A 12,610-nucleotide genomic window follows, 5' to 3' on the forward strand; every position below is an offset into this window, starting at 1 on the left:
GAAAGACATCTATAGAAGCTCATTTTGAGAATTAACAGAGGTTTAGATATGTGGTCACCATTATTGTGATCAGTGTTTTGATTAGTTGGTCAGTTTCACTCTTGGCTTTTTATGTGATTTTGTGGTTTTTGTTACAGTGTTAACAAAACACACAATCTGTTCAAATCAAAAGAAGCCATAAACAGAAATTGTCATGAAGAACAATGTTTGACTGAACTCATCAGTGACTAAAACTATTAATAAATAATATTCACCAACTTATTCAATACTTTCTTGCCACAGATCAGGCATTCTGAATTTAGATTTTTAAATACATTCTAGGGGGGAAACAGTTTATACGCACGCAGATATCAAGAATCCGCATATGAATCTCAACAATGGTGACATACTTAATGCTGCAATGCATGCTGGGTATACTGTGGTGGCTTAGTAGGGTTGGAGCTAAACTCTGCAGGACATCAGCTCTCTAGGACCGAAATTGCCTACCCCTGACTTAGAGGTACAAAAATGTACCCTTAAGGGTACCACCCCATGCTTAAATGGTACAATTTTGTACTCTTTTTTTTTTTTTTGAGAGTGCACATGGATTTGCTTTAAGCCAGATAGCAGGCAAACAACTGACTTCCATAAAACCATGAATATTAACAATACTTCACAGTCATGTACAAAGTATGGTCATGTACAAAACAACTGTATTTTTTGGCTGCTTTGTTAATTTAGTATTACATGTGGCTTCTTAGTTTGACTTCTTTCAACTTTGTTTTTTCCTCGTGAATGAAAGATGAAAATAAAAGAACTTTAAAAATCTCATGCTTGATGTTCATGTCTGTTTGTCTCGTCTATAAACTGCATTAGCAATATCCTCCTGGGACCCAGAAAAAAAAAGTTTTTTGAATGGAATATTTTTTGAAAAATTATATTTTATTCATGTTATTATGATATGTCCTGTAGTTAAAATGACATGAAATTGCATGTATAGGCAAAAACAATGGGATTTATTTTAATTCACCAATCAATTTTTAGGTTTCAGGATTTTTTTAAATACAAAATTTGTTTAAAGATGATTCTGAACTATGTTATGAAAGATATAACGAAATGCATTGATATACCATTTTACTTGATGGGTAAAATGAACATACTTGGAATTTCCCATTCAATACAATGTATCTATACACTGCATCTCATTTGCATATTAATGTGTTTTTGGTGCAACGTAATGAAAAAAGTGTAATAATAATGGGAAACATTTTCATAGTAATATCTAATATTTCATATATGTTGAATATTGATATGTTATTTCTTTCCCTATTCACTTGTTGTGTCTCCAAAATGCCTGATAAACATGATTTAAGTCCTGCGTCCACTACAGTGGACATTTATAAAATCAATGACCTGTTCTGTAACAGAAAGTCATATTTTGATTAGAAACCCCATAACATTTTCCTGAGATGTTGATTTATAACAAACAATTTGAAAATGTATCCGATTTAAATTATAATTACAAAATATTTCCATAAGAGTGCTAAACATTAATGTCAGCCATTTTTAAAGACCAAGAAGAAGTTGTTGTCCTGGTGAAACCTCCAAACATTTGGTATCTCTGCAAAGCCTCGCATGTGCTTTTTACAGGACATCCAGAAACTGTGACATTTGATGTCAGAGAAATTCACTAAAATATAATGTCCACTACAGTGGACAAAAGTCTATTCCTGGGTCCCAAACAGACGCATACAGTAATTCAGTCATTCCCAACGAGGGTTTTATAAATTTAACAAAGTATTTTATAAATATGATTCATATATTTAAAAACCAAATTTAATTACTATTTGTATTATTTAATTTATGATTTATTTTAATCATTTAATATTTTTTCATCAGAGTGGTTCGGTTATAACATAAAATAGTCGCAATGATTATGTTAACAACAACAAAAAGCTAATCTGTGGTTTAAAAACACATTCTCCATTGCCCTCTTTAACACCAATGACGGAAGTGGCGTTGATTTTCGCGCAAGGAAGCGCGTCCTGGTCCTGGCGCGCCAAATTTCAAAGCACTTCCTGGGGAGAGGAGGCGATATGGTGTACCACGGAGCACAAATAAAAGACAACTGTAGCGTCTTACAAAACATATACCTTCATAATATAGGTATGTCATGCTTTTGTAAGTGTTTTGTTATCGTAATGTTCGACGAAATGAGATGGTTGTATTTATAAAACAGCTGTTTTCAACTCGCTTTGTGTGAATGTGCTTTATGCGCGAGCCATCCAATGCTCAGCCTTCACAACCACTAGCTTTTGCGACGGTGCTCGCGCGAAGTATGTTTAACAAACAAACCGATGCGCTTTCTAAATACGCTGATTGTTTTATAAACTACTGCTTTCTACGGGTTTTTCGATCGACTGTTTGTATATGGTTGATAGTTTCCTAAGGAAACCTATAGGCTACAGTGCATGCTGTAAATCAGACAGAATCAGACGGTGATGGTGCATAGACGATGCACAACTAACTTTGACATTTGGTCAAGCTATACATCGTCAGTTTATAGAAACGTATGTATTATTGGAGCAATGCCAACGCCACGTTGCCTAGCGACTCCGTATTTTTTTATTAAATATTCTTACATCCTTTCTTTATTACTCTGTATAAAGCGCAATACACCATCTGTAACTATTGTGATGTTTAATATCATTATTAAAATGTACTATGTATAAAATATATATGAAAATACATAAGGACATACTTCTATGCGATGTGTGTGTGTGTGTGTGTGTGTGTGTGTGTGTGTGTGTGTGTGTGTGTGTGTGTGTGTGTGTGTGTGTGCGTGACGTGTAAGTATGTGTATGTATGTATGTATGTATGTATGTGTGACGTGTGTATGTATGTATGTATGTATGTATATAAATATACACACACACATATATGTATATATATTGTATGTGTGTGTATATATATTGTGTGTGTGTGTGTGTGTGTATGTTTATATACATACATATGTACATACATATATATACATGCATACATACATACATACATACATACATACATACATACACATACATACATACATGCATACAGACATACACACAACTATACATACATACATACATACACATACATACATACATGCATACAGACATACACACAACTATACATACATACATACATACATACATACACACACATATACGTACATACATATATACACATACATACATACATACATACATACATGCATACAGACATACACACAACTATACATGCATGCATACATACACACACACACACACACACACACACACATATACGTGCATACATATATACACATACATACACATACATACATACATACAGACATACACACAACTATACATACATGCATACATATATATATATATATATACATACACACACATATACATACATACACACACATATACATACACACACACACACACACATACATACATACACACACACACACATACATACATACATATATACATATACACACACACACATACATACATATATACACATATACATACATATACACACACGTATGTATGTGCGTGACGTGTATATATGTATGTGTGTATGTAAAATATATATTATATTATATATTATATATTATATAATATAATATATAAATATGTGTGTATGGATGTGTATATATATGTATGGTTAGATCTACTAAATGACTAATGTTCACTATGTAGAAATGCTAAAAGCAATAAAGTAACATGCAATAAAGAATATAATATTTGTAATGTCACTAAAAAGCGGTATTGTTCTGTTTTCCAGAATGAAGACCAGCAAGTGACGACATCTGGCCTGGCACTGCATATCCACTTCTAATACTTCACCTACCTAGAAATTTAGACAGACATATCTGTACTGTAACTTTTTAGTTTGTCCTCCAAACATTTTAATAATGTCTAGCGTGTCAGATGTTATTTACTGGGCATAATCATTTATTTATGAGGGTCGTACTCAAAAGAGTCTTTCTGAGTGGAGAGTCTTCGATGGAGGACGTTTAGCCCAGTGTTATGCGAGTGGCCCAGCTGTTGCCGGCGGTGTTGCAGATTTTCTCCCCATTTATTTGTGGGATGTCAAAATGTCGTCAGGAGTCCAGCCGTGTTTTCAGCTGTTGAGGATTGGATTGTCTCATACAAACAATAGTAATGCCCATGGAAATGAGTCATCAGACGCTGCACGTGACCTGTACACTTTCCGCCCCGCGCTGGCCCAGTGTGTGTTCCGGCTGGGACGGGCCACAGAGCTCTGCGACGTCACTCTGGAGTCAATGATCGTGTCCCGTATCCATGCCGAGCTCCATGTGGAAAGAGAAACTGATGCTTCTGGAGAAGAAGGCTGGAAAGTTAAAGTGAAGGACCGCAGCAGCTGTGGTGGGTGTTATAACTAAATATACATAGTAAAAACATTATAAATGATGATGCTTTTATAGATAGATAGATAGATAGATAGATAGATAGATAGATAGATAGATAGATAGATAGATAGATAGATAGATAGATAGATAGATAGATAGATAGATAGATAGATAGATAGATAGATAGATAGATAGATAGATAGATAGATAGATAGATAGATAGATAGATAGATAGATAGATAGATGTATATATAGATATATATATAGATATAGAGAGGTGTGTGTGTGTATATATATATATAGATATAGATATAGAGAGATATATATAGAGATATAGATAGATATAGATATATTATAGTCTTATATTGAAGTCAGTATATATGGTAGGGATGCACCGAAATGAAAATTCGGATGCACAGAAAAATATAAAAAATGATTTTAAATTATTTTTTTTTTGTAGAATTGTATTAATATTAAACTTTTTAAAATTCAATAACTTATTGAATCCGAATTTTAAAAATAGAAGCCAATAAAATAACCACACTTTTATTTAAAGTATTTAAAGTAGTATAATATTAAATATCATTATCTTCTTCATTCAGTTCTATGCAACAGAATCAGATTTAACTGAGGGGCAAGGCGGCATATATTTTCGGCTGAATTTTCTGTGCATCCCTAATAAATGGTTTTATATATCTATATGGTCTATATATCAATTCATATGTTTATATTTATACAACACCTATAAATAGATATATAGACAACCATTATAATGATTTCTATGTAAAAAAAAACATACAAGATAAATTAATAAAATGTGTGTATATAATATATATACATATACATGTATACATACATACATACATACAACGATCAGGCATAACAGGTGGAGTGAATAACACTGATTATCTCTTCATCACAGCACCTGTTAGTGGGTGGGATATATTAGGCAGCAAGTGAACATTCTGTCCTCAAAGTTGATGTGTTAGAAGCAGGAAAAATGGGCAAGCGTATGGATTTGAGTTTGACAAGGGCCAAATTGTGATGGCTAGACAACTGGGTCAGAGGATCTTCAAAACTGCAGCTCTTGTGGTGTGTTCCCAGTCTGCAGTGGTCAGTATCTTTCAAAAGTGGTCCAAGGAAGGAACAGTGGTGAACCGGGGACAGGGTCATAGGCGGCCAAGGCTCATTGATGCACGTGGGGAGTGAAGGCTGGCCCGTGTGGTCCGATCAAACAGACGAGCTACTGTAGCTCAAAAGGCTCAAGAAGTTAATGCTGGTTCTGATAGAAAGGTGCCAGAATACACAGTGCATCGCAGTTTGTTGTGTATGGGGCTGCATAGCCGCAGATGAGTCAGGGTGCCCATGCTGACCCCTGTCCACCACCGAAAGTGCCAACAGTGAGCATCAGAACTGGACCATGGAGCAATGGAAGAAGGTGGCCTGGTCTGATGAATCACATTTTCTTTTACATCACGTGGATGGGCGTGTGCGTCGCTTACCTGGGAAACACATGGCACCTATGGGAACTATGGGAAGAAGGCAAGCCGGCGGAGGCAGTGTGATGCTTTGGGCAATGTTCTGCTGGGAAACCTTGGGTCCTGCCATCCATGTGGATGTTACTTTGACACGTACCACCTACATAAGCATTGTTGCAGACCATGTTCACCCTTTCATGGAAACGGTATTCCCTGCTGGCTGTGGCCTCTTTCAGCATATAATGCGCCCTGCCACAAAGCAAAACTGGTTCAGGAATGGTTTGAGGAGCACAACAAGTTTGAGGTGTTGACTTGGCCTCCAAATTCCCCAGATCTCAATCCAATCGAGCATCTGTGGGATGTGCTGAATAAACAAGTCCGATCCATGGAGGCCCCGCCTCGCAACTTACAGGACTTAAAGGATCTGCTGCTAACATCTTGGTGCCAGATACCACAGCACACCTTCAGGGGTCTAGTGGAGTCCATGCCTCAACTGGTCTGGGCTGTTTTGGCAGCAAAAGGGGGACCAACACAAAATTAGGAAGGTGTTGTAATGTTATGCCTGATCGGTATAAATGAATGTATCTATATATCCATTTATATCTTTTTATTAATAATACAATATACAACCATTTTTTAATTATGATTTCAATATATGTATATAAAATATTACAAATGCAATATTTTATAATATAAACTTGATGAAATTAAAGTTTGTTTCAAAATATTCTGCTTTAAATGTATAGCGTACTGTTTTTATGTAAACATGACCAACACGGTTGCTTTCTCTGACAAGTGTAGATTATTTTCTTACAATCTCCGATATGAAATGTTTTCTAACAAGTTTCTCTCTTTTCCTCAGGCACATGGGTAAATGACATGCGCCTCCAACAAGGGGTGTTAAAGGAAATGTTTGATGGCGACACGCTCACCATCGGTGGCCAATCAGGACGGGCTAGCCCAGAATTTTACTTCCTCTTTCAGAAAGTACGGGTTCGCCCACTGGACTTTGACGCCATCACTGTGCCCAAAGCGGGTTCCTTCTCATCTGACATTAAGAACCGAATCAGAACGTGCTCGGACCGTAAACCGGACCCTGCCCTGGACATTTCAAAGCTGTCCATCAACAGAGCCACGGTCATCCTCAACTCCATCGGCAGCCTGAGCAAGATGAACGGCAGCTGCTGGACTTTTAAGAAAAGCGAAAAAACGACCACCTTGAATACTCCAGCATTCAATGCTTTGGCCCCGCCCACCACCCCGCCTCCTTTCCAGGCTGTTGGTGAGATTTCATCCAAGTCTGTCCCGCCATCCTCAAAGAGCCGACGCAAGTCAGCCCACACGGTTCTGCTGGAGGACGACAGTTCGGATGATCCTGAGGCCCGCAGAGACATGGAGGACGGGAGGAGATTACAAGCAAAGAAAAGACGTCGGCTTTACAAATCAGAGTCAGAGGTGTTTCAACCCCCTCTACCCAAACTGGAGCAGAATTGCCGGTCACAGTTTGATGTGTCGAAACACACCGGCAGCATTTTCAATGTGGCACCAAACAGGCAGTTCAATCATGTTGTGAACATGAGTCACACCACAGGCAACAGCATCAATTTGACTCCCCTCCGCCAGCAGAAACCCTGCATGTCTGGTCCTGGAAGGAGACCAAGAGCAAACAGCTCTCCGATATACTCTTCCCTGGGGATGGGAAGTGAGAATTACAACCTGACCTCCCCATCAGCGAGGATGTCCAAGACGGAGAAGGCGAGGGGGGTGATTTCTCGCTTTCAGGCCTCAACTGGGTGAGTAATACTGGATAGTCAGATACAGGAGTCTCACAATCATCCAAAAAATAAATATATATATATATATAAAGATTTCACAAATTGATTTCTGATATTTCATACATGTAATGTACATGCATATATGCAATTAATTAGATACTGTTAGAAAAAAAAAATTATATATATATTAGGGCTGTCAAAATTAACGCGTTAATGCGAATTCATTTTAACGGCACCAATTTTATTAACGTGTGATTTAATTTAGCGTGCATTTTCTGTTTGATCCGTGGCCTGTAGTTGAAGCCGAGAGAAGCCATAGATGTAAAGGATGCAGCAGCAAACAGAAATGGGGAAAGTAAAGGGCTAACATTAAAGAACTGTATGTAAGAAATGTATTTCAATTAATCATAAAATCGCCCTGATATGTCACTAGACATTAAGAAATCATGTTAATTTCAAATACTTATATCATTGACAACAGTAGTCCGGCCAGGATATTGTCATTTAAAAGTGAAGTTGCAGCCCTCAACAGATGTTGATGTTGACGTGTTGTGTTTTGGCCTGAAGTGCCACCCTCCACCTATCTACCAATCACGAAGTCGGTAGTGTTTCGGCATCTGGGTTGCCAGCTCTGCTCTAGTTACCACAGCTGCAGCTATAAACTTTTTGGATAAAAAATGTCTAACTTTTACGAAACCTAAAAGACCTCGTTATGAATCAGAAAAATGTTGTGACAATGAAAAAAAAAACTTACTGTGTAGGACTCGTCACTTGCCATTGGAAGCTCCTTGTAGCAGCCTACGTTCCCGCTGGATCCTGCAGCCTATCTGGCAACCTCAAGTCAGGGGGAGAGGGGATACACCGCTCTACAGTAATTTGAAAGTGATTGCAGTACCAGTTTCGGCCACAATCTTGCATACATTTCCTTTAAAATTACTATTCTGAAACAAGTGACGTTATATCCTACATAAGCTACCATTTTTCTGTTTAACTTTTATTAGACTCCAGGTTGAAATAAAAGAACAAGGAGTTTTTACACTCCGCGTGCTTGCTGCAGTCCAAGTCCGAGCGCGATAGTTCTCGGTTTCCCCCGCAGCGCTGGTCAACTTGATTCTGTTGAACCCTGGTGCATTTGCGTGCGTCTTGCATAATCACAAACATCAACAGGGCATGATAGAAAACAGAATGCGGGTCAATATATTGGATAAAGGGTTCCTCTCTGTTGCATGCTTGCAAAGGGACTCTGAGGAGATTGTATGCGCGATGCGCGAATACACTGCAAGCTCGCTCTCGCTCACATCCGAGGTAAATCATTAACACCATCACCACTTTATTGAACTATACATTACAATCAGCTAAAACGAATGCGCAGGTTTCTTTTCTGAACAAGTGCGCCCCCGGGTCCGTGTTTCTCACACTGTTCACGTGAATTGCGGCACAGTTCGAGTGGAACCGAACTCAGAGCAACACCTCCAGGTAGTCTCGGGTGTGGTGCCCTAGTGCGCTCCCAGGTCCGCATGACAGCATCACATTACCAATTTTTCATACGGACTGTGCCCCGTTCTTAACTTATCTCCCAGTGTAAAAACGCCCTTTATTTATATTCTTAAAATGAGAGAAATCACAGCTTATTGTTCATTTTTAAGCTTAGGCTTAACAACATGAAGACATGAACAAGTTCTTTGAAAACATCTATGACCTTTGATGCATGTCTAGTCTTCATGCTCTGTTGAGTATGGTTTCACTAATAATAAACATACTTTTGCATAAAGCATGCATATTTGTCCATACCCATGTTGATTAGAGAATTAAAAACTTAATTTATTAACTTAAATATTCATTTAAGGTAAATTTTGAATGGATAAAAATGCAATATAAGCCCTATTCGCACGGGATTAGTATTATCTGGGGACCTCTGGGGATTTGTAATAATTGCAGAGAATGTCTGTGATCTTAATCCCGTGCGAATCGGCCATGTCTGTAATATTTAAAAGTAAAAATTCCCCCGCAAATTACCTACCATATTTCGCCAAACACACAGGTCCTGTGATAATATTAGTCCCGTGTGAATCGGCATCTCTGTGATTTGGCCGAGATTAGACGGATAGTATATAATTTTTGCAAGGTTTTTGTTTCCTGTGCGCATTTTTATCTTTGTCTTTCACGAAGAATGGAGCTAGGCAGCATACAATTGCACCGTTATGAATTCCGTGTGGCCGTGCGGATTATACTTTCACTTTAAAAATGAGCACCAATTTGGGAGTAAATTACTTGAATGGTGTATTTAATATTATTCTTAATGAAAAACACAAAAACAGAACAGTACAATTACAAACTAGCTTAAATGGGCGCTTTTACATTTAGGTTTGAAACTGAATCTTCCGCCGTATATTGTTATTATTGCTCAGTTCAGTTTTTAATTGTAGCGTCTGTTCTCTAACTGAACTAAATTATTTTTAATACTATAAAACAATCAAAATGGTATCGATACGACTGTTTATAATTTCATACAGCTATATCTATAACAAAAAAACATTTACAAGGCTTGACATCATATTCGGGAGATAAGTCAGTAAATTCGAGTAAAATCACAGGCTTGCTTATCCCGTGCGAATGCGCCACGCAAAATTCAGATGTGGGGGTGTGATTTCTAAATCACACGAGGTCCCCAGATAATACTAATCCTGTGCGAATAGGGCTTAAGTTGCGATTAATCACGAGTTAACTCATGACAATCATGCGATTAATCGCGATTAAATATTTTTTGTCAGTTGACAGCCCTATATGCATTTATTAATATCAGGTAAAATATGATTTCCGAGTCTGAAAAATGTAAAGGAAATTAATCAAATCTTTATTCTAAAATAAGGTTTTAAGAATATAAAAACAAGTATATTACTATTTTTAAAATAATACTAAAATATTTTATGTAAATAAAGCGATTTTAAATTTCTAATTAATAGTATATTTTATTAATTGATTGCATTTGTTAATGTATGATTTTACTGATTATTTTTCTCTTTCCTGCAGGCGACGACGTGGAAGGCCTAGAAAACACCCGCTGCCACGCCCTTCCCTGCCGTCTCCCTCATCATCATCTTCCTCTAGCTCCTCCTCTTCCTCATCTTCTTCTTCCTCATCTTCTGAAGACGAGGACGACGTTGACGTGGGGGTCGCCCAGGGCGTGGAACCTTGCGCGGCGGCTCATTGTCGTCTCCCGCAGCAGGACACCGTGCAGTGGATCCAGTGTGACGACTGCGACGCCTGGTATCACCTCGACTGCCTGCCGCACAACCACAACCGAGACTCGCTGCTGTTCGACCCCAACGCAGACTTCCACTGCGGCTGCCACCGAGCCAGGAACCGCTGAGTCCAGGAATCAATCAGGACAAACTCTCTCATTTAAGGCTCTGTAATAAACCAAATGCTTTCAGATGTTGTTGTTATTGCAGTCAAATTCACGGGGATTGGCAGATATGTTGCTTTTCTGCGTTCACCGTGCAAATGATGGCGAGTAAATGTTTTCTGCAGTGGTGCTAATTGCTTTGAATGGTGATTTAAACTGATTTGGAGCAGATGAGGGTGTTGGATTTGCACACCAGCTTCAATACGCACTGCATCCCATTAGAACTCGACACTGGATGCTTTCTAACAGTTTATGATGTATGTATTCAATATACACAAGGATGTAATCTTCTAAAAGCTACAAATCAAAAATATGTATGAATATAAATGTCTTTTTTTTTGTGGGATTTTATATTTTCAGAAGTATGGATTGATGAATTAGAGTTTTTGGATTCAATTATTGAGGAAGACTTGGGCTTGTTTAACATACTTTACCAACAATGGTTTCCAACAATATTAAATACTGTATGAGAGGTTTTAAACGAGCAATGAGAATATACACATGCACATGGTTTCATAAACATTCATTTCAGGACATGTAATAACAGCTAAACCTGAAATCACTCCAGAAGCTTTGATCGAAAGCATAAATGCCTTGAAATTTCATCGCGCACACAGTTGTTTATTGTAATGTGGCTTGTTATTAACACAAGTTTTGATTCTGGTCTTGACTAACCCTGTGTAGATGTATAACTGTCTATAAGAATAGAATTTCTGTGGTATGAATGTTCAAATATACTTTCACTGTCTTCACTTTAACTCAACATTCTAAAAACGACAAATGACTCCTGTCACCATGTTTGTCTTGTTGGGAATCAAGGGCTGAATAAAGAATTCTATATTTAAAACATGATCTGTCAGTTTTATGCATAGGGTGCAGTGAGGAGCTGTTTGTGACTATGGGACTCATTTGATGTGCAGGTTTAATAAGAAATCTTAGCTGTCAATATAAATGTATACTATTATAGCAATAAAATAGTATGACATGCATTTCTTACTTTTGCAGTCTTGCATGATCTATGATTTGAACAAATTCATGAAGATATATTAACATTTCAGCTGTATTTATGTAGCCTATTATTCAAAACGTCATGAATACAGTACTCTCTTTTCTCTCATTGCTGGTCCTACAGTTTCATTTCAGGGTATGTTTACAGGACAGCGATGTACTAAAAACAAAAGTTATTCCTTTGTGTTTTTCGCATACAGACGACAGTGTTGTCAAAACAACCCCGTTCACACGGATCCGCGAAAACAACTAAAACGCTTTCTGCTGCTAGGCCAGTAGATGGCGATTTCACTGTAAAGAAACACTACGTGCATATCGGGCCCTATCAAACACCTGGCACGACACAAGTGTTTTCCGCTAGTTCTAGCCCGACGCAGTTATCATTTTCACGTCCAGCGCCACGTTATTCGAATAGCAAATGCACTCGCGCCAATCTGAAAACAAGGTGTGTTCAGGTGCATTGTTGGCATGTTTCTATTTCGAGGCAACTGAAAACGACTGCGCCATTGACCAACAAAAACATGGTCTAAAGTCAATAGCACAGTTTTTTTTT

The 12,610-nt window shown here is 37.9% G+C and overlaps 1 protein-coding gene across 1 annotated transcript; it reads left to right on the forward strand.

The window, feature by feature from the left end:
• Positions 1-2,040: 2,040 nt before the first annotated feature.
• On the forward strand, positions 2,041-11,892 carry tcf19l (transcription factor 19 (SC1), like). Its single transcript, XM_079829158.1, has 4 exons — positions 2,041-2,145; positions 3,802-4,406; positions 6,731-7,661; positions 10,674-11,892. Exons 2-4 carry the CDS (start codon positions 4,115-4,117, stop codon positions 11,011-11,013), a joined length of 1,563 nt encoding a protein of 520 aa, XP_079685284.1. The 5' UTR covers positions 2,041-2,145; positions 3,802-4,114; the 3' UTR covers positions 11,014-11,892.
• The last annotated feature ends 718 nt before the right edge of the window (positions 11,893-12,610 follow it).

The sequence above is a fragment of the Gobio gobio genome, assembly GCF_949357685.1.
Source record: "Gobio gobio genome assembly, chromosome: 11".
In the NCBI taxonomy this organism is placed as follows: Eukaryota; Metazoa; Chordata; class Actinopteri; order Cypriniformes; family Gobionidae; genus Gobio; species Gobio gobio.

Bases quoted from the DNA above. Each gene is read 5' to 3' on its own strand.
- tcf19l (XM_079829158.1), top strand. From the start codon at position 4,115: ATGTCGTCAGGAGTCCAGCCGTGTTTTCAGCTGTTGAGGATTGGATTG. The intron at 4,407-6,730 runs GTGGGTGTTATA...TCTTTTCCTCAG, and splicing joins GAAGGACCGCAGCAGCTGTG to GCACATGGGTAAATGACATG. The intron at 7,662-10,673 runs GTGAGTAATACT...TCTTTCCTGCAG, and splicing joins CGCTTTCAGGCCTCAACTGG to GCGACGACGTGGAAGGCCTA.